Here is a 22981-nt window from a genome sequence, read left to right as displayed (position 1 = left end):
AAATGGAGATATTTTACACACATGAAGATGGTAAAGCCTTTTTACATTTTTTGGTAGAAAAACATGTTTTTTTAATTTTATCCCCATATTGAGTTTATCCAGTGTATGTATTGATTGCTTCCTTTTGTATCAACTGTTTCTAATCAATTTAGCACAGCTGTGAGATACGTATTGACATATGCAGTGTCAGTAACTCTGCAGCGAAACTTGAGGAAGGTATACGACTAGTACATAGCTTGTAACCAGAAAACATATTGGGTTTGTGATTCCTAAAAAAGCACAAAGTCAATGTAGATTAAGGGGGTGGGTGGGGGGGTGGGGGGGGGGTGTACAGGGCAGTTTGAACAGCATGTGACAACATTTGTCATTGTAACTACCATAAACAAATGTGAAGCCACTAATTGGGCTGCGTTTCATAAGCAACAATAAAGGGCTAGAAATATCCAGCAGCTGAGTTACAGAACAAGCTTTGTCCTTTTGTTTATTACCAACGCAGAGTTAACAAAAAAAAAACTTGTTTTTTTTTTTTTTTTTTTTTTTTTAATCTCTCAACACAGAACGCATGAAAAGGCTTTCCAAATAGAACTGCCCACTTTTTGCTGCATACCCCACTACAGCTGCAAACCAAAGCAGTGTGTGAACTTTGCAGGGATCTGTGCATACTCGTGGTACTCTGAGCAGTCTTCATAATGACTGGTCAGTTCTTGGAAGAGATGGTGGACACCAGCTTTGCAGAAGAAGTAGAGTGCAAGATCTGTTACAATTTCTACAACCTGAGGGACAGGAGGCCTAAGGTCTTGGAGTGCTGTCATCGGATGTGCAGCAAGTGTGTGTACAAGATCATCGACCTCGGGGAATCCCCACAGAATGCCATCATCTGCCCTTTTTGTCGATATGAGACTAGTCTGCCAGATGAAGCAGTGGATAACCTTCCTGACGACCACAACATTGTGGCCAACCTGAGCCTTGGGGTGAGGACCAAGAGGTATTTGCAAGAGAACTCGGCTGAACTGCTGCTCAGCTCAAAGAGACTGACCTCCTTTGTGAACCCTTCACACAGCTCTTCAAACTGCCTGGTCATTACCATCATGGAGGTCCAAAGGGAGTCCCCTCCATCTCAGGGCTCAACTGCCCCTGCTGTGGAAGTTTACAGACCCTCTAGTTCTGACTCCCTTGCTTCGATGTCTCGCCGCTGGACAGTGTGGAATTGCACTTCTTTGCTCTGCCAGACATTGGCACAGATACTCGTTTGGTTGCTGGGTCTGTTATACTTCACCTCCTTGCCTCTTGGGATCTATCTGTTGGTCATTCAGAAAGTAACTTTAGGGGTTATATTTGTCAGTTTGGTTCCATCTAGCCTTGTCATAGTCATGGTATATGGGTTCTGTCAATGCTTGTTTCATGAATTTCTGGACTGTATATCTTCATGATAAATAATACACTGGGGTCTATTGTTATGGTGTAAACAGAGATGGGGCTAAATATTGCCACTCTATAGTATATTAAGCCATCTTCTAAAGTACATAGTGTTTTAGTTTTAGTAGTTTTACAAGTTGTTGGGAGATCAGTTGCTGTTTTGTGTTTTATATAAATGATTCAGGGTTGGAAATAAAGACTCCTATTGCATATCAGTTTCACCCCTTCCAGGTTTTAATACCTGCTTGATTAGCCAGAGTGTATAGGTACCAAGATCAGGTGTGTCTTATTAAACTCATAGTAAAACCAGGAATGGATCAAACTGCTATGCAATGGGAGTCTTATTTCCATCCTTGTAAATGTATAGCAAATTACAGGGGAAATTTACCTTGGTAAACCTTGAGGTAGGGCCTTTAAGACAAAATTGCATTTATTTTATTTTTAGAAATAAATTGTGAAAATAAATAAATATGTTTCATGTAAATGTATTTAAACAGTGAGACATAACTAAGCAGAATGACTTTGAAGGGAATACATTTACACAAGACAGCCTTATTCAAGTATCATACAGGATACAGAACCCTATTATTGTTGCAAGGTGCTGCAGCCTGTTTTCCCGGATAAGCAAAGTGAGATTTAAAGTTTAGATGTGGTCCCTTTTTTATAATATTTATTTGGACCACCATCACAAAGTGCTTCACAGAGGTAGGCTGTGAACTGTGCATTGTAAGCAGAGTCACTTACAATAGGGAGTTGATTTAACATCTCAGTCGCAGGATGGAGCACAAAAAGGTTAAGTGGCTCAGGGTCACCCAGTGAGTCAATGAGAGGCAGAGGTGGGTTTTGAACTGGTGACTTTCTGGTTACAAGAGCTGGACTTTAACCACTGGGTTGCATGTTATCATTTGTTAACATCTGTACACATATATCAGTTATTAGTTAAATATAACTTTAGCAGACAGCATCTACTTTTTGGTATTAAAATGTTTATTTTTGATTATAATTATTAATTTTTTTTAGCTTTAGTGGGCAAATGGAGAATTAATTGTGACTGCTGTCATGTAAAAACTGAATGACATTTCGCTGTAAAAAAAAAAAAAAAAGTAAAAGTAATTTTAAGCTTCCAGATTCATAATCCAGTGTTTATGTGGTTTTTGTCAGTAGTGCCTAATCCACTTGTATCTAACTTGGATAGTGTTGTCAAATTGTACCTTAGCTTGAGTGTGCTCACAAGCAAGCCGAATGCACACATTTGTCCAATAATTAGCACAGAAGATAGTATGCTTCCAATGATTCAGAGGCATGCACATACTTCCTTCCAAGTTGAAACAAACACCTTATATTTTAGGGTCTCCAAGAACTAGTTCACTGGAGCTCATTGGGCTCCATTATGAAGTGAGTTCAAAACGCACATTTTCTGTGAGAAATAAAACTGTCGCAATGGGAGTGAACCAAAAAGAAAGATTTCCAGGAAGAGCAGTTTGATTATTATAGTTTCCAGCTACTAGCAGATTTTACTTGAAAGGGACCAACCCCAAACTCAAAAAAAAAAAAAAAAAAAAAAAAAAAAATGTAGTACATACATGGACTCTGTATTATCTGATGTGAAAATACAAACACTGAAAACCGTATTTTTGTATTTACACACCTCCAGTCTCCTATATTTGTGTATTTACACACCTATAGTATACTCCCATACTACCTGTTGATGGTAATACTATTTGGACACTCTTTTCTTGCCATCCAGTCATTTCACAAGTTGCTTCAAAACCACATTTATAAAATCATTTTTTTTCTATCCTGAGGCCTCTTTCCCTGTGTTACTACTGCTACCGACACTGCTAAACTTTCACTTCAATTAATCTCCTTTTTCTTTAATTGGGCTCTGAGAGAAGTGTTCTAAGTGCATGCACAAATGACAATAGGGAAAGTCACTGGTACGTGCCTTGTTAAATTTAATTGGGTGGGATATCCAAACATGACTGTAAACGTGTTGTAGGATCCGCTGATGAAGTGAGTGAAACAGAGAGTTGTGGTTAAAAATGCCTAAACAGGCACCTAGGTTTGATTATTCACACACACACGCACACGCACACACACACACACACGCACACGCACTCGCACACGCACACATTCAGGTTTATTGGGTTTTATGGGAATACCTGATATAGTCTTGTGTTATGGGGACACACCTTTTCTTTTACCCTATCTGTGGAAAAACGATATATTCATGGCCAGTTTGATTCCAGTAAGATACATTGCTATTCAAATTAGTGCTGTGGGAACTGGAATTTATTTTTTACAGGGTTGTGGTGACATGACTTCATAGTGCTTATGAGGACATGTAGGATTTGTGAGGACAGTTTATTTACAATGCACACGTCTCACGCCCTCCTACATTACGGGGACCAGAAACCAATCAGCTTTGGCCCTGCAAACAATAGTGTAGTCACAATCAACCATCTTGCAGTAAACACTTCCAAGGTATGTTTTTATTTTAATTTAGACCTTAAAAAGAACATAGGAGGAACAAGCTTATACTGAAGAACAGCAAGTGGTTGAGACACATACTTGCAAAGTTGTCATAATGTAATAAAATAAAACAAGGCATATTAAAACAACCTGTTAAGTAACAGTAAAGTTTGGACCACGGTGGTGCTTCAAGCAATGATGCATCGCTGTCTAAATGAGACAGTGCAATGAAGCATTGTTTTATCATAAAATAAAACAGAGCACGAAACACTAGTTTACAGAATGACTACACAACCCAATATGTCATGAAAAAGCTATGAAACTGGAGCATGTTTGTAGTTATAGGTGGTAACCCTTATTTAAGTTTACCATTGTGAATTAGTGTTTTCACACTTTTACCGTGGTTTTATTTTACTTTTACCATGGTTTCCTACTTTTTTAACATGTTTTCACTGTGCTTCACTATACTGGACCATGGTGTACTATAGTAAACATTTGGAAGAAACATCTATTTTGGTATATTATGGTACAGTACAGTAAAGCACAGTGAAAGCATGTTAAAAGTAAGATAAAAGGTAAAAGTTTGAAAGCAGTATAATAAATTCACCATGGGGAACTTCAATAAGGGAAATTCTGAAGTATTAGTCACATTACACTGATCAGAGAAAAATGAAAGGTATATGAATACTGAAGGATACTGTTAGATTTTCGTTTGTATTTTTTAAATGATCTAACTGCCTCGCAATGTTTACTTTAGAATGAACATGGAAGTAGACAAGCGTAGTTTTACCAGAGCGAGCTTTAAAGTGATGCATAAAACCCATTAGGAAAAATAAACTATACAATCGTATTGACAGATCACCTCCTTGTGTATAGGAATATTTTCAAAAATACAGACAGTCAAAGATGTGGGAAATTTATTCAATACAGATTTCATGTTCCATTATAAAGCTTGCTTGCTATGCTTTACCAATGAGGTTTCAACAATCACCATTGAAATATGCAAGCAATTACTACCATCTGGTAATAGTAGGTAACTCATATATTGCAGTTATTTGAACAGAGCCAACCAATAATCAGTACCACTTAAAAACAAACAAAATCACTCCAGACCCCTCAAGTATACTGTAGTAATGTTCAAAAATCATGTATTATACTATAGTATACTGCAGGATTTTTGAAGAATTACTAGAGTTTATTATCTTATGCTATAGTACATTTTTATAAGGGACTGTAGCTATAGGCCCCTTTACACTCCTGTGTGTCAGGATGAAAGGGGCGGAGAGTATTTTTGAAAGAAACTGTCCAAAGAAAAATGAGGAATATGTGAACTTTCATACATAATGCAAGTCAGAATGAAATAATTTCTGATACATATGCTGAACATGTACTGCCAAAAAAAAAAGGCAAAATATAAAATAAAACACACAGTAGACTGTTATCCAGGTCCAAATTATTCAGGTTGTGAAAACACCACTATGTAACCTATATAACATTCTATGAAGTGACCCTCAAGCACTTCACAAGTAAAACAAACAGTAGCAGTTTCAGCTTTTTGTATTTTTAAAGTACGCTTTTAGAGAACAATGCAATTGCAATGTACAGTTGCCTCCTAGTATATTCATACCCTTGATTAAGTGTGATTAATTTGACTATTTTGATACATTTCTATCCAAAAATACTGAATGTAAAAAAAAAATTGTAAACCAAATTTTCTTTGCTAAATCAACTTTTAATTAAACTTCATCAAGGGCATAAATACATTTGGAAGCAACTGCAATTGTATGGTCTTTTAAGGTCTGCTTTTATTATCTGTGTTTTTGTTTAATCCAGATTAAGTGTCATATTTAAGTATGTGTCACTAGTTGGCGTAATTTGTCTTTTACAAGTCACACCCTTATTTCTCACAAAGTCTCATATGTTTTGTGCACTTCTGTTGTTTAAGATAGGATCTTCAGCCAAGTGACACTGCTGACATTCCAGTGCTGAAGTTTTCCTTTTGCAATGTGACTCTTAAAGTGCCTCATTACTGTACTCTCTTCATGCTTTGTCCACGGTCTTCTAAGGGTTTTCTTTTTACAACACTTTAGCAGCAACTGTGACTTGTCCATTTTCTATAAGGAAAAAATACAATTCAAACTTAGTACACATGCTGTCTTCCAAATGTTGAATGTATGTGCATATTTTGTAGAAGGCATACACAGTTAATATTAACTCTTTAAGCAAGAGAATTTACATTTTTTTCAATCCTGAAAAAGGTTTTTGCCGAAATTGAATACTATCGTGAGTTGCTTATTGATCAAATAAGAGAAATGAAAAATAAAGTAAAAACATCAATTGAAAGAAATCTGAAAGAAAAAAAAGGAAAAAATAAAGAATTGATTGGATTGACTTGTGTGTGGTCCTTTTCTTCAAAAACATGTTTGTTCTCCAATGAACTTGCTCCTAGTAAGCTTTTCTTTTTTTTTTTTACAGTTTATTTTGAGAGATTGAGTGCAACAGTTTGTTATTATGTAGAAAGCATACATATCAGAGGAATTCCATTGTTCATCTTGTATGAAGGATTGTTGTCACTTTCTTTTGCCTGTGGAAATGAATGAACAAATTTGCTAAAATAACTTATCATTCAGACAGCTGAATGTTTTTTCCAATTTCAGGTGTTTCTACATAATTTCACCCTCCATAACAATAGGTCTTACTTGAAAGGGGTTCAAGTGTTAACTGCACAATTGCATGCTTCTCTACTTTGAACCTAGACCAATTTACTAGGATACATGGAAGCATAGTGCCAGTTTCAGGGCAAATCCAATCAATGTGTGCTATTTCATATGAGTGAGTAGTATTTACTAGGTTACATGTCATTTATAAAGTAATGGTGGAAATTTAGATTTGACAACAGTGAAATTCACTAAATGAATTATACATTATCAACCCTCCTTGTTAACTTTAGCACCTAAAGCATTCATTTCACACTACTATTTACTCGAGGGACATCATCCACCGTCTCATCATAAAATGTTAACAACGTACTATAAAAAATGGATTGACTTAAAAACAACACAAAGTGAGACATGCAAATGAAAAGAGCAACACGCTAAACAAAAAATAATGCGTACCTGCCTGTAACAGGGTGGGACCTGTGCTGGCTCTTTGGTGCATGTATGATCCTGGAGGGGGAGCTCAGGAGCCATGAAGGGCCCTGTGACAGGCTGGTGAGTGGATAGAGGCCCAGAGACAGACTGCAGTTCAAAAAAATAATGTTTTTATTATAAATTAACACAAAATAAAAGGGCACAAGGGCCAAAACAAAGGGATTTAAACACAAAAAGACAAAAAGCAAAACTTACAAAATTAAGGTTTCCAGGCTGGGCGATGCCTTCACTGGATTCAAAAATCACAAAAAACACCGGAATCGGGTAGGACAAACCTTTCTTTTATTACGGTCCAGAGAGGGGAACGTGTGTAGTTAGCAGGGAAACCTTGGGCATCCCCACACAGTGTTAGGTAGAGGAGTAGCGAGCAGGCACAGGCTGAAGACCCGAGCCGTACGGGTAGCGATGGTGGGGGAACGCTGCTGAAGCAGCAACCTTTTGTTTGTAGATTTATTATTGGGTTTTATTTTCTCTTTTTGCTTTCGTCTTTTGTTTGGACTATTATTTTGACACACCTGTATGTGTGTGTGTGTGCACTCTCCATTGCCCCCCTGTTTACCATCATTGGTATTCGGGTGAGCCAGCAGCGCAGTGCCACCTTGTGGTGAAATTAATAAAGTACACCCCTGGGGGGTTGTTCAAAACTTGAACTTTGTGTTTGTCTACAGTGAATTCCACCACCCTCCCACACATGGTGTGAGCAGTGGGATTCACTGGCACTGTCCACGTACAGAAGTGCAAGCAGTGGATGCGGACCAGTTTACCGCAATGATGGACCTCCTGCGCCAAACTATGATGGTGGCCATGCAGGGGGGGGGGGGGGGGGGGGGGGACCTGCGGGGCCAGACCCGAGGCTACAGAGACCGACAAAGATGACGGCGGAGGATCAACCAGAAGCTTATTTGGAGATCTTTGAAGCTATAGCGACCTCAGTTGGGTGACCCCAGGCTCAGTGGGCTGGATATCTCCTACCACAACTCATGGGGGAAGTGCAGGCGGCCGCCAGGTCCTTGGATCCCGGGGTGATGGTCGATTACCCCACATTAAAAGCAGCCATCCTTAACTGCATGGGGCCGACTCCGGAGGGCTACCACCGCAAGTTTCGGGAGGACGTCTTTGTGGCAGACGAACATCCTCGGACCATTGCCCATAGGTTGAAAGACTATGCCATAGGCTGGCTGGTCCCAGACCAGTCCACCAAAGCAAGTTTGGTGGAAACCATCGTGGTGGAGCGGTTCATTGAGTGCTTGGTCACGGAACTGGTCGTATGGGTGCAGTGGCATGCCCCAGCAACTTTGGATCAGGCTGTGTTACTGGCGGAGCAGTTCCGAGCCGCAGAACTAACACCCGCCAAGCCACCTGAGAAGATCACGACTCTTGCATCATCCTCACTCCTGGCCCCAGGGGGGCGAAGGGACTGGGGAGAAGGGGTACCCAGGTTTTTGGATGGGGTGTGGCGGTGGGAGGTCCTGGCCCGGGACCCTGGGCAGGGTGGGGGTCGGACCAGGGAAACTGGCCACCAGGAGATGCAAGTACAAGTGTGTTTGTGTTCTCAATTGTCAGTGCTGGTATTTCTGGGATGGGACTGCGAGCAGTTTAAGGGTTGGCTAGCTGCTGTGACGGCCCCGTCCTTCCTATTGGCTAAGAATGAAAAAGTAATTGGAGAGATCTTTCCCTTTCGTGACCGGGCTTGGTACTGCCATAGATTTAAACCCAGGAAAACTGAACAGGAATGCCGGGCCGCTAAGAATGAGGTCTGGCAATGGAGGGGGGCTGATTTTTTAACTTGCTCCCGTGACTTCCGACTCGAGCAAGGGCGTGACGACATGCTGGGCAGGCTCTTTGAGTCATCTGTGTAAGGTAGCGGCGGTGCTGCAATGAGGCTGGGCTCACTGCTAACCCAAAGAAATGTGCAATTGGGAAGAGAGTGTCAGAGTATTTGAGGTATCAAGTAGGGAGCGACCAGATCAGACCGCTAATTGCTAAGGTGAAAGCCTTGGCTGGCTGGCCGGTCCCTATGACCAAAACCCAGGTCCGCTCTTTCTTAGGACTAGCGGGCTATTATAGGAAGTTCATCCCGAGCTTCACCACACTTGCTACGTCTTTGACAGACCTCACCCGGAAGGCTGCCCCAAATATGGTTCAGTGGACAGAGTCGTTTTAGAGGGCCTTTCTTGCTTTGAAGCGTAGACTGTGTAGCAAGCCAGTGCTGTGCAGTCCTGATTTCAGCAGACGGTTTACCCTGCAGACAGATGCATCAGAGACAGGTCTCAGGGCAGTGTTGTCTCAGGAGATGCGGGGAAGCAAGCACTCAGTCCTGTATATCAGCAGGAAGCTCCTTCCCTACGAAAGAAACTATAGTACCATCGAGAAGGAGTGCCTAGCAGTAAAATGAGCAGTCGAGTCACTCCGGTACTACCTCCTGGGGCAAAACTTCACCCTTGTAACAGATCATGCCCCCTTAGCGTGGCTCCATCGGATGAAGGATAACAACGCCAGGTTTACGGTGGTACTTGGTGCTGCAACCTTATGCCTTCAGGGTGGTCCACTGAGCAGGAAAACTGCATCAAAATGCAGATTTTTTCTCTCAGGAAGGCATGGGGTTGAAGGATTTTTGAATGGACCGGTGGGGAGGGATGTGTAACAGGGTGGGACCTGTGCTGGCTCTTTTGTGCGTGCAAGATCCTGCATGGGGAGCTTGGGAGCCATAAAGGGCCCGCCTGTCAATTATGGCAGTACATGGGGATGCTAGGAGAGGGCTCGCTCTTTCTCTCTCTCTTTGAGTGGTTGAGAGGCGGGTTTTGAGTGACGCTCAACCTATAAGAATAATGCTCTGCTACTTCTCAGGTCGGCCCTTCTGGGAGAACGATAGCGGGAGCTCTGGTCAAAAACAACGGAGAGATCACAACAGAACGCCAGCATCTGGAGCTATCAGACAAGACCAGCAAAACAAGCAGAAGAATATAGCCTGGAATCGGGGAGTAGTTAGCGGGGAAGCCTTGGGCATCCCCACACAATGTTAGGTACAGGGACAGGTTGAAGACCCGAGCCGTACAGGTAGCGACAGTGGGGGAATGCTGCTGAAGCAGCAACCTTTTGTTTGTAGTTTTATTATTGTATTTTTTTTCTCTTTTTGCTTTCGCCTTTTGTTTGGACTATTATTTTGACACACCGGTGTGTGTGTGTGCACTCTCCATTGGCCCCGTTTACCATCATTGTTATTCAGGTGAGCCAGCAGCACAGTGCCACCTTGTGGTGAAATTAATAAAGTACACCCCTGCGGGGTGTTCAAAACTTGAACTTTGTGTTTGTCTAAAGTGAATTCCACCAGCCTCCCACACTGCCAGTAAAAAAAAATAGTGTTAAAAGCTGTCAACATGCAAACAAATCCGGCAAAATGACAAAGTGGAAAGAAACTGATCAGATCTCCAAGTGACACTTTGGAGTGACACTTCAGTTATTGTGATCCTGACTCTCCATGAAACTTTACATTGTGATGAGGATGCAGGGTGGTTGGACTTTGAAGTTGAGGCTGCCAGTGTTTCATAAAATCCATGGGAAGGACTCTCACAACTTTTAACTTTTTCAACTTTTAATTTTTTTACATGCGCACTCACATTTTTTTTACTGTCAGGTATGCATTTTTTTGTTTTGCGTGTTGCTCTTTTCATTTGCATGTCTCTCTTTGTTTATGTTTGTAAGTCAATCCATTGTTTTATTGTAAGTCGCTAACCTTTTATGTTTGTATTTATTTTTTATTTTTTTATCTGCTTGTGTTTTGCACTTTAGGGCCACCAAATACGTATCGTTTATGGTAATAGGTCAAGGGATGAGTCATCATTCATTGAAAGGATCAGGAGAAAGGCTTGCAGATTTCAACATTGATTTCTGTGAGCTGGTTATGTGTAAATCCTACAAAATGTAACACTGACCTTTACATCTCACTCCAGACCATCTGAAAGGTACGAAAAGTCCATTGCACTCAAAGCATTTCTACACCCTCCAAGAGTAACACATTTTGGAACCAAGCATTTTAAAAGTGCAGTATGAGGATATAAACTGTCTCCCAGGGATGTAAGGCTGAGAAGGTCCATAATGTGTAGGCTTGTATGTTATAAACAGAATTCTGACACAATACTTAAATGGAGTATTCAATATGCTAACAATAAGAATTTATGAATTTATGTCAAGTTAGCCAACCAGCCGTCTTCAGTGCCACCGGTCGGGGCCTTGTTATTTTGATTGTACTGCGCGTCCTCATGCTGGGTTGTGCAGAGGACTAGCTGCAGTGCAGCTGCTTACAGCCTGAATCAGTGAGGTCAGTTTCAAGTGCTTGCCAGTCACCTGGAGAGAGTTGCATGGGGTCCTTTCCAGCCACGCCTCTTGACACTGTCACAGAGCCACTCTGGAGGGATTCCTTGTGCGCAGGCATGTGTGTCCATCTGCAGCCACTCCCCATCGCCTACGGCGAAATGGGTGATGAAGTCTCGGCAGACACAGGTCATTATGGACATGAAAGCTCAGATTGCTGGCATTATGGAGCTTCTGGAGAGGCAGCAGGCCCCGACGGCTTTGGCCATGGCCCCGCTTGAGGTTCTGCCCTCATCCCCGTGGGAGAACAGAGCGAGCAGGAAGTACGAGCGGCCTCACTGGGGGAGTCCGCCTTCCCAGCGGAAATGGAGGTCGAAGCAGAGCCCTAGTTCCTGACCGAAGCGGTCACTAGTTTTGAGGTGTCCTCGGCCACTAGTGTGCCACCACTGTCAGGGTCAGTGTATGCGTCATGGGGCGCATGGCAGCATACCTGCAGGTCCCCTGGGCAACAGTGGCAGAGCCACGTCGCTACGTTTTTTGGCTGCATGACATGGCTCCTTGGCCTCAACCCTCCCCCACCTTCCTTGACTTTATGGAGGAGGTGCGCTCCTCTTAGGACCACCCAGCCACAGTGCCTAGTCAGTTGAGGCACACTTCTCAACTGGTCTCATTGGAAGGGATGGAGAAGCTGGGCCTGGCGGGGTTTCCCCCTGTAGACTCTACCATTGTGGCCTTGGTAAAGGCTCCACCGGTGGGAGGTCTGCCCGAACCCGCAATGCAGGATAATGGAGACACATGTCCATAGGGCTTATGTAGAGGGAGCTCAGAGTACACGTCTTGCAAATAGGTCCAGTATGCTGGTTGCATACATGGATGGCATTTTACGTGATGCCCTGCTCCCAAAGCCGGTGGCCACAGAGTTGCACCTGCTGTCGAACACGTTGCTCCAGATCTCCGGCTTGCAGGAGCCTGGCTGGTCTGGTGGTCGCAAACAGACAGCTGTGGTTGTTGCAGGCATGGGTGCCTGATATGGATAAGGCTGGGCTTTTGGACGCGCCTGTATTGCCAGGCCATACTGTTGGTCCAGAAGTGAAGGAGATCCTGCAGCGGTCTCACTGCGAACGCGAGGCGTCTAGGCAGGTAGCCGAGTTGCTCCCTTCCCCCGCTCCGGCGCGGGGTAGGTCGAGTCACTGGCACGCACCTCCGACGCAGACAGTCACCAGGACAGTGCCCACCCCCACAGCCCCACTGGATGACCTTAGTCACTGCCTACAGGCAAGAGACAGGGCTCTCCCACAATGCGGAGGGCACGCAGGCCATGGCTAGTCCGCGCAGCAGCACCCTAAAAGGCAGTTCCAGGGCAATCACCCTAAGTAGGGCCCCTGAAGGCTTGTAGCCTCGGACCCAGTTCATGACACAACAGCTGTACTACTGGCGCGCTTACATCTCAGATGCTTGGGTGCTCGCTACCATACAAGGTGGTTACGTGCTTCAGTTTCACTAGGGACCTCCTCCTTTTCTGCTCCAGGCCTCGGTGCTCCAGACCAAAAAGGCAGCCTTACTGTGCAAGCACGCCATTCGTCTCGTAGACCCCACCTCTCACGAGGAGGGGTTCTACACGAGATACTTTCTGGTGCCAAAGAAGGACGGCAGCTTTCGCCCCATCCTGGACCTGAGGTTCCTCAACCAGTTGTTGAAACAGAGGAGGTACCAAATGCTGACTCATCGTCACATACTCCAGTCTCTCCGGCCGGGCGACTGGTTTACCAAGGAGGACTTGCAGTATGCATATTTTCACGTCTCCATTCATCCAGAGCACAGGAAATACCTACACTTTGCCTTTCAAGCACATTGTGTTTATGAGTTTTCTGTGGTAAACAGGTATGCTGCCGCACGCCCCATTAGCGCGGACACTGACCTTGACAACGATGGCACACTAGTGACCAAGGACACCTTGGAACTAGGGACCGCTTCAGTCTCTGCCTCAAACTCCATTTCATCTGAAAAGGCGGACTCCCCCACTAGGCCACGATGGAAAGTGTGTCCTCGTCGGAACATAGCACATGTTCTCTCACGGGGAGGCCAGGGGTGGTACAGTGACCCTCAGTGGTACTGGGGGTGTGGATGGAGCCTCAAGTGGGGCCACTGGCCCGGAGTTGCCAAGGTCTGCTGCCTCTCCAGAAGCTCCATAATGTGAGCAATCTGAGCCTTCATGACCATAATGTCCCATGCCTGCCCAGATTTCTTCACCCGTGTCACGGACATCTGCGCACAAGGAATCCCCCCAGAAGAGCTCTGTGACAGCGTCAAGAGGCGTGGCTGGGAAGGACCTGCTACGGGGGACACAGAACGTCCCCGTGCAACTCTCTCCAGGCGACTGGTGAGCACTTGGGTCTGAAAAGCTGCGCAGATGCTGCAGGAGGCCCCTCCTTGTATGGCTGAAGTGGCGTGTTCGGTGCCTAAGCACCAAACACTCAGGGTATGCCTGTCTTCCTGCGGGATGGTAGTCCCTCAGACCTCGCAGGCATGAAACCCAGCCCTGCCTGTTATCGCTGGGTCATACAGCGTCATACAGGTCATAAGAGCGCTCACAGTGGGAGTGCGTAACACAGGGGCCTTGCACCATGCGCATGAGTGCAAAACAGAGTGCTTACAATGTATTGGCAACCCCACGTAGCGTGTGCACTATGTGCACCAACTACTGTGTGTATTGCGGGCACCAAGTCCGTATGCACCACATGTGCTGAGTACTGTGTGTACCGCTTGCACCAAGCTCGAGCATACCGCGTGCACCGAGTACCATGTGCGTCCCGTGCACATGTGTCATGTGCCATGCAGCGGCGGGTACAATGTGCACTGTGAGCACGAGTACCATCTGTACTGAGTGCACTAAGCATGGAGCAACGAGCGTATCATGTGCACTGAGTACCAAGCAGTGTCGGCGCACTACCTGTACCGGATACAGTGTGTCAATGAGCACCGTGCACACCGTGGTACCAAAGTAGCATGGGCCGAGCACGGGTGGTCACACACCTGGGCAGTGCGTAGCATACAACAGGGGGACACAAGGGCCGAAGCCACAGCAGGCGATTGACAGCAATACAGCAATAATACAGTAATAATAGCGTACAGTACAGATGGGGGAGAGCATGCAGCCAGCAAAATTTTTATTAATTTATTTTTTCAGCAACGGGGCTGGCCCCAGTGTGGAAATGCACAGCTGGTTCAGGCTGTAAGTAGCCACACTGCAGCTAATCCTCTGCAACCCAGACTGAGCACACGCAGCAACAAGCAAAACAACAAAGCCCCAACCGGTAGCACAGACGGCGGCTGGTGGGCTGACTCAACAAGGCCGACAAGGCTAGCCTAGCCCCGGTGGAGTAGCAGTGCTCTGCCAAGTAAAAAGGGTGAAAGGACACAAACTCACTCCTTTAAATAAATACTACACAGGCAGTCGACTCACAGACAACAGACAGTAAAGGCAAAGCAGCCTGTAACACAAGTGAGCAGGTGCTGAAAGGTACAGTTTAATAGAAAAAGAAAAAAGGCTACGATTTAGTTGCTTCTGATTCTGTGAAAGCAGCAAGTCAGCTTTCAGCACGAAGTGCAAGGGAACTAGCAGCAAGCTCAACGCAGAGCTTTTTAAGTAATAAAGAGGGCTCAATGCAACACAGATGGTCTTACCTTACCAACTTGACACAAAAAGAGGTCTATCCTTCCCAGCGAGACGATTTTATTCCCTTGGTAGGCGGGACCGAGGAGGTCATTGAGGAAAGTGGGCCTATCGGCAGCTTTGACAGTAAGAGCTCAGTGACACCTACCAATAGGCAGGCGTATATCCCATAAACGATGTTTGGTGGCCATCTTTGAATTGAAAGGGAACCCCATACTACATTACAAAATACTGCAACCTGTTCTAGTAATACTGTATAATGTTGCATATATTTGTTGATTATGGATTGCAAAATAAAATTGGATTAATGTGTTATTGTTATCCGATGGATATTTGAAAGATGTGACCCATAAAGGTGACATAATATCGCTGTAATATATATTAGCAGCAAATACATAATTTAAAAGGAAATTTGTAAGTAGCCTGTGATATTAATGTGTATTCTGTTTGTGTAACGAATGTTAACTAACAAAATGAGTTACTATATTCAACGTTATTTTGCATTTCTGGAGGTGTTCTTGTTTAGGGAAGCACTATTGTTTTGACAGGTATGCAAGAGATTTTCCAAAAGTTAAAGCATGAGTTTCAGTCATGGAAAAAATTGAGCTCCATGCTGCAATTACTAACTAAGCCATGGTGCACATAAATCACATGATGTACCTGAAAAATTTTGCTTATGCAGTATTATTTTGTATTATGCGCCTTTCTGTTTGATTTATTTACAGTACTTTGTATAATTAGGACAGAAAACAAACAGGAGACTGGTTACACTGTGTAATAATTTTTTTTTTTTTTTTTTTTGTTCCTGGGTAGTAAGTGTTATTTCCTAATTGCTTATGCCTCAAAAGTATAGAACATGGCTATTATTCCCCACAAACTTTGCTTTTGTGACCAGGACAGTGATATTTCAAAATATCACTGTTTCCAATGGGAAAATGGGCAAATGTGTGTCTTTTCGTTCACATAAAGTCAGAAAAAAACAACATATGAATCCAAATTAACATGTATTTATACTAAAGTAATACAAATATGACTACAAAAGATTTAGAAGTGAGTAGTTTTTTGAGATTTACAATTATACTGTAAATACAGTAAAATTGTGTTACATAGTGTATCATCATGCATGTGTTTCAATTACAAGTTAAGGAAGAAACAATACATTAATTAGTCAAAAACTAATGATGGAACATCTTTGCTAAACGGTGGTAAATACATGTAGCTCAATACCAACCAAGATAGCTATTGTAAGAAAGAGAGATCATACAGTATATGTAGACTACTGTATATCAGCATGATTTTAAAAATGGTAAACTCCTGTAGTGCAACAACCATGTAAGACATAACGAGCAATCATAGCTACCTAGGCATACGGTTTCATTTCTGTATTTGTCCCATCTACAGAGGATTTGACAGCTTTTTTTTTAGCATAGTACAAATCTTATCCCTTAGTAATATTATATATTACTGCAAGGAATACAGTTGTCATGTTTATGAAGAATATGGCAACATGAGAGATTTTTTTTTTTTCCCAACCTGAGTACACGACACAATTCACTTTAAAAAAAAAAAAAAAAAACCTTTCCCCCGGCTGTTTGTGGTTATTAATTTTCTTCACCATATCCTAATTTAAAACCACAACCCTAAACCTAGAACCTTTTTTAAATAAACATAATTGAATGTGAAACAATACATATTAATTCTTAAGACATGCAGACAAAACAATGTCCTGTATATGCTGTTTTTTGTTGTTTTTTAACTGTCAGTGGTAGGCCTACGTTTTGCCACATCTAAACTGTAAGTTACAGCTATACTAATATTAAAATGTAGAAATATGACCTTGTCATACTAATACTATGGATTATACTACTGAAACATTTCAATTTTGATTAAAGATTGACAACATTCTGATGTGTAAAATCATTTAATATATAAATAAATCTCCATGATCACACATAAACTACAAATCTGATTGACAATGATGTTACAGAAACATAAAAAGACGAGTTTAAAACAATTTACCATATAAAGAGTCACGCAGATTAAAGTTCATATGAAAAGGCAGTAGCACGAACACACACCAACATACACAGTCTTGCAAATGAAACAGTCAGATAAAAATAACAAGCCATGCAGTGAAGCTCCCCTTTAATCAAACACTTACCCTGTCTTACTTTTGCCTACTTTTGCATTACGGCGCTTGCGCGATCAACTTATTTCCCAGTCAACTTATTTACTATAACTCTAGTAATACAACTATTTACATTTTAGGAATCTATATTGACAAGATTGACATTTCATTGCAGCAAAAATGTTATAACAATCAGTAGGACCATATTTACACATTTTTACATTAGCCTAGAAGCCAACAATATATCTAAGTCCAAACAAATGCAAACCTGGGAGAAAAAGCTTAATAATGAACTAGTTTGACTCACTAAGACAGAATGATCCCACTCAAAACATTCAGTTGACCTTTGACAGCAAAAACCTTTTTTTAACTGATTTATTTATGTAATTATAATTTCTAATACCTACAAATTCAAGAATTTAGTAGTGTTACTTTCGCATACTGTTGTAAGCTAAATGTTATTTTTCTAACAGAATCTATAACACAACCAAGTCGATTATATTTCCGACAATTGTAATCATTTTTTTTATATATATACTGGATACGTATCAAACACTAAATGAATTGACTCAATCTAAATTTATTTACCAACTCAAATACAAATACCACTTCCAGATTTTTTTAAGCTTTCAGTTCCTTATTCAAGCTATGTAGAACAAGCAGTCACACCTAAGGCTTGTAATAAATACAGTTGTGCGACCCAGATTATAGTTTTAAACCTATTGTTTTCCTGTAATTGATGAGAATATTCATGTGTTTCAGTTGCAAATTAATAGGTTTAGAAGAATTACAATAATAAGATATTGCATACTTTTTTTTTTGTTAAAAGATTTAAACACAAACAAGTGTTTCATTTAATGAAAAGCAACAAGAGAAGGGTGGTTCAGATGTTGCTAAATAATTCAAAAACACAGCAGGTCTTCTGTCAAGTGTTACTATGTCAAGTAAACCTCATGTCCAGCAGTAGGAGAAGTTTGAAAAATGAATTGAATGCTGGAGGTCAAACTCTAGAACAGCCACTGCTAATTTACGAGAGGGGTTACTGGCAGGAGCGTCATTTGCTATAGGGCAAGGGGGCCTTGGTTTGGCCCCCTAGACGATCTACATAACATTATGTCTTCCACTTTTAGCGCTCTCTTGTGTGAGGAGGTGGATTTGCAGCAATGATCCTCTCGCTCCCTGTAACAGCCGTTTACAGTGAAAGCCATTCAATGCCACAGGCTAAAAGTCGGAGCAATAGGTCATATTTGGCTAGATAACTATGTAATACAATTTTCTAATTTATCCCTGTGGCAAAGTGGTTTGCAGTTCGCAGGTGTAGAGGTGATGTGATTACGAAACAGAAGACAGACAACAAAGTTCATAATCCAAACAATGGTTTATTTTTGTAATCCTGGTCTAGCGACCACAAAGAATAATCCCAGGCAATACACAGCAATATGTATTGCACTGTTTCAAATAATGGGGTACAGTCTCAAAATAATAAAGACAATAGAACACACACAAAGACACACACACGATCACAAGTTCAGAGTGAGTGCTAATGTGCAAGTGGTGAAATACAATTTATTTGTGCACAGTGGTGAAGTGTTGTCTGGGTTGGTGCTGGCCATAAGCAACAACTCCTGGTACATGTTAGCCGTCTAATAAACAAACAAGTATATAATTAGACATGACAAAACAAACAAACACTCACGATACAATTCTGGTTCTCTTAACGGTTCGCTCTTAACCATAACAAAGCAAAAGATCACCTATCCACGTCCCTTTTTGTACCTTCATCCCGCATCCCCTTGGTTAGCGAGTGCAACCATTTCTCCTCCGATCCGCGGTTGCCACATCGCTTCCCTTCTGGGGCGATGACTTGGTGCACCATAGTTCCACCCCCTTTCTAGATGGCCAACTTCCACCTTTCCCTGGACTTGATTGTCAGACATCCAGTCCGGGGCATTCTGTTCCCTTTACACAGGACCCTCACAGGTCAGAAGGGAGATTTATAACCAAGATTCATTCTTTCTTTGTCACAATCCCTTATGTAATTTTAATGTTTCGAAATCCATTAGTCCAGCATTTCAGATTATGAATTATAAATTGCAGACTGCAAAAAACCTAATATAAGTCTTGCATTTCTCAGTGTAAAAGCTGAACAAAATAAGTTACTATTTAAAATTTCAACTGTTTTGTTATTAATTAAGTAAAAAAGAAGGGAATATAGAAACTGCCAAAAAGTTCAATTTTCATAAAAAAAAAACAAGAAGTTAGAACTGTTGAAAACAATAAGATTAATTTTGAGAATTCGCTAGTAAAAGCAGAGACAGCAAAGCAAAATGCAAGACAGTAATAATGTGCAACAAATTTCCATTAATGTGAAACCTGGGCCTGCCTGAGTGAGTCACTTGATCCGGGGTGGATCTGAAGATAAGGCAACTCTTAAGTCCTGATTACTGACAGACACTCCATTCTGTTGTTCTTTACATGTATTTTGTTTTGGGGTTACGTTGTTTTCCTTTACAATCATGATAAACAGATGCCCGGATGGGACATGTTTTATATTTTATATACTTGCTGTAACGTATGAGAAAAAGTTAGTTCCATGATCAGTCAGTTTCTCTTTGGTTATCCCAACTCAACACATAATCTGCACTAATTCTTTGGCAATTGCAGTTGCACTAGTAGACCGCAATGGGACTGCCTCTGGGTATCACGTTGCATAATCTACCTCTACTAATATACGTCTATACCCGGAGTCAGAAGGTAACAAAGGGCCCACAATGTCCATTGCAATGCATTCAAAGGGAGTGGAAAATATTGGCATTGGGACCAAAAGGGCGGGGCACCCTCGACCCGGTGCATCTCTCTGGCAGTCTGGGCATGTGGCTACATATTTCGACACTTCCTTATGAAGTCTTGCCCAATAAAATCGAGCCAGTATGCATTCCCTAGTTTTATCAGCTCCCAGATGTCCCTCATAAAACTTGGATATATTAGCACCCAAGTGCTTTCAACAGCCTTACCTTCAATAGACTGGACCTGTCCCCAAGCGTGCACCAGTGTGGTTGGTCACACACCATTCCACGCTTTGGTCCCACATGTCCGGTATATTGAGAGGGACTTTAGTAACATCTGCCCTGGTTGGCCCAGTAACCTTGCCCTCTTAGTCACACTGCGTACCGACTCCCTTTGCTGAGCTGAGCCAGCTGAGCTTTCTCCCAACAGACCCCAGCCTTGTCTTATTGATGCACCTTCCCATTTTTTGATCCGTCTCTCTTTCTTTGTTTTTCTAGAACAAAAAAGGGAAGAAAACAAGTCAGCTGTAAGGGAAAAATTTCACCAATCGTTGCCCCTTGTTTGTCTTCATTGTTTACGTGTGCGGTTGGGGCTGCCTCTATAAGCAATTGTTTATAGAATTATTGGGTGTGGTAGCCTTTAGTGTGGAGTATGCCGCCGTATCTCCATGGGTATAGGAGATCATCACCTGACCTGGCCTTGTGGCTGCCATGACACACCGCCCAAGAGAGCTGTCTGACTTAAGGTCTGCCCACACCCTGAGTCCACTAATGCATGGGTACTCACTTTACTGACAACCACATCAAGGCTCCTCCCGACCATTTCCCCTTCTCTTACCCGCTTCCAATGCCAGATAACACGCCGCCCACATTGCATTTTATTGCTGGGGAACACAGCCGGGCGATATGTCCTCTGGATTGGCACCTGGAATAGATAGGAGGGGCAGAAGGCTCTGGGGTTACATATCTCTCCCGCTGCTGATATTATGGTAGCGGGTCATGGGCATTGAATCTACCCCAGTATGGGGTGAGCCGTTGCCTCCGTGGTAGGGATTTTGGGAGGTCTGGATCTCAGCACGATGAAGGAAGATGGTGGAGGTGGAGCCAGGCAGATGCTGCTCGGTGGGGCGAGAGATGTCAGTAGGCTGGTCGAAGAGGAGATCAAGTTATCCTCTAAGTCCTGCGGCAATCGGATTGCGGCTTCCAGGGTGGCCGAATTATGGCGCCCTATCCACGCTTGGGCCTCGGCGCTGACCACATGGCAGAATTGTTCCAGAGTGATAGCTTCGCCCATTTCTACCCCCGTTTTCTTGCGGTGGCAAAGCCAGTGCACCATGTGGTCATACAACCACTGGGCAACCACCCTGGGGCAAGTCTCCGGTATCTGCAGGTACTCCCTGAAGTGCACCCGATGTGTTTCCCCATGATGTTCAGATGCCAAAGGATAGCCTGCCTGACCAGGTCGTACTGGCTGGCATCTTCCTCAGTCATAGCCTGGTAGGCTGCTTGGGCTTCCTTGATTAAGCAGGTGCCCAGTTGGCTAGCCCAGTGTTCCCGAGGCCATGACGCGGCGGTAGCCAACCATTAAAGATGACCAGGTATTCCTCCAGATCATCCTCTGTTGTAATTTTCTGTGCCTGCGCTTTAGAGGGCGCCATCACAGGTCCTGCTGGTATTTGGGGTGTGTTTCTGATGCCGATCCTCTCAATCAGCGCCTTGTACCTCTCCTCTCTCTTTCTCTCCACAGCCTCCTGTCACTGGTCCAGTGCTTCCAGCAGCGGAGATAGTGCAGTGACATCCATGATCCCATGTTCTGACATCACATGTGGCAAAGTGGTTTGTAGTGCACAGGTCAAACCAGCCAGTCCAGGGCACACTATTCCTGTTACACATCACCCTCACAGGTCAGAAGGGAGATTGTTGATTTGGATTAATTCCCTGTGTGTCACAACATGTTATTGCATAACCATCCAATAACACATGAACCTAATCTCTGGGGCAGACGTACAAGCAGGAAAACTGACAGAAGGATCCACAGACTTCTCTTTCAGAAGGGATGCTATATTATTATAGAGCAATAAGCCTACAGTGGCCCTCAAAAGTATTCACCCTCCTTGGACTTCTCCACATTTTATTGTGTTACAACATGGAATCAGAATGGATATATTTAGGAGTTTTTGCCACTGATCAACACAAAAAAGTCCATAATATCAAAGTGAAAAATAAAATATGCAAATTGTTCTAAATTAATTACAAATACAAAACAGAAAATAATTTATTGCATAAGTATTCACTCCCTTGAGTCAATATTTGGTAAAGGCACCTTTGGCAGCAACTATAGCCATGAGTGGATAAGTCTCTACCAGCTTTGCACATCTGGACACTGCAATTTTTGTCCATTCTTCTTTGCAAAATTGCTCAAGCTCCGTCAAGTTGGATGGGGACTTTTGGTGAACAGCAATTTTCAACTCTTTCCAATTGGATTGAGGTCTGAGCTTTGACTGGGCCACTCCGGGACATTTACCTTTTTGTTTTTAAGTCACACCAGTGTGGCTTTGGCTGTATGTTTGGGGTCATTGTCCTGCTGGAAGATGAATCTTCTCCAAAGTCCCAGGTTTCTTGCAGACTTCAACAGGTTTTCCTCCAGGATTTCTCTGTACTTTGCTGCAGCCATTTTGCCATCTATCTTCATGAGCTTTCCAGGCCCTGATACAGAGAAGCATCCCCATAGCATGATGCTGCCACCACCATGCTTCACGGTAGGGATGGTGTTCTCAGGATGATGTGCAGTGTTAGGCCTGCTGTCAAACATAACGCTTAGCGTTGAGGCCAAAAAGCTCTATTTTGGTCTCATCAGATCATGGAATCTTCTTCCACTTGGTCTCAGAGTCTCCCATATGCCTTCTGGCAAACTCTAGCTGAGATTTGAGTTTTTTTTCAACAATGGCTTTCTTTTTGCCACTCTCCCATAAAGACCAGTTTTGTGAAGCACCCAGGCTATTGTTGCTGTATGCACAGTGTCTCCCAGCTCAGCCGTGGAACA

At 42.9% G+C, this 22981-nt stretch overlaps 1 protein-coding gene across 1 annotated transcript; it reads left to right on the top strand.

Annotated features, from left to right (window-relative positions):
* Positions 1-503: 503 nt before the first annotated feature.
* Positions 504-2947, top strand: LOC121313843 (E3 ubiquitin-protein ligase RNF182-like). Its single transcript, XM_041246631.1, has one exon. It carries the CDS (start codon positions 690-692, stop codon positions 1428-1430), a length of 741 nt encoding a protein of 246 aa, XP_041102565.1. The 5' UTR covers positions 504-689; the 3' UTR covers positions 1431-2947.
* Positions 2948-22981: the final 20034 nt, after the last annotated feature.

The sequence above is a fragment of the Polyodon spathula genome, chromosome 4 (assembly GCF_017654505.1).
Source record: "Polyodon spathula isolate WHYD16114869_AA chromosome 4, ASM1765450v1, whole genome shotgun sequence".
NCBI lineage: Eukaryota > Metazoa > Chordata > Actinopteri > Acipenseriformes > Polyodontidae > Polyodon > Polyodon spathula.
This window is presented reverse-complemented; position numbering and strand designations above follow the sequence as displayed.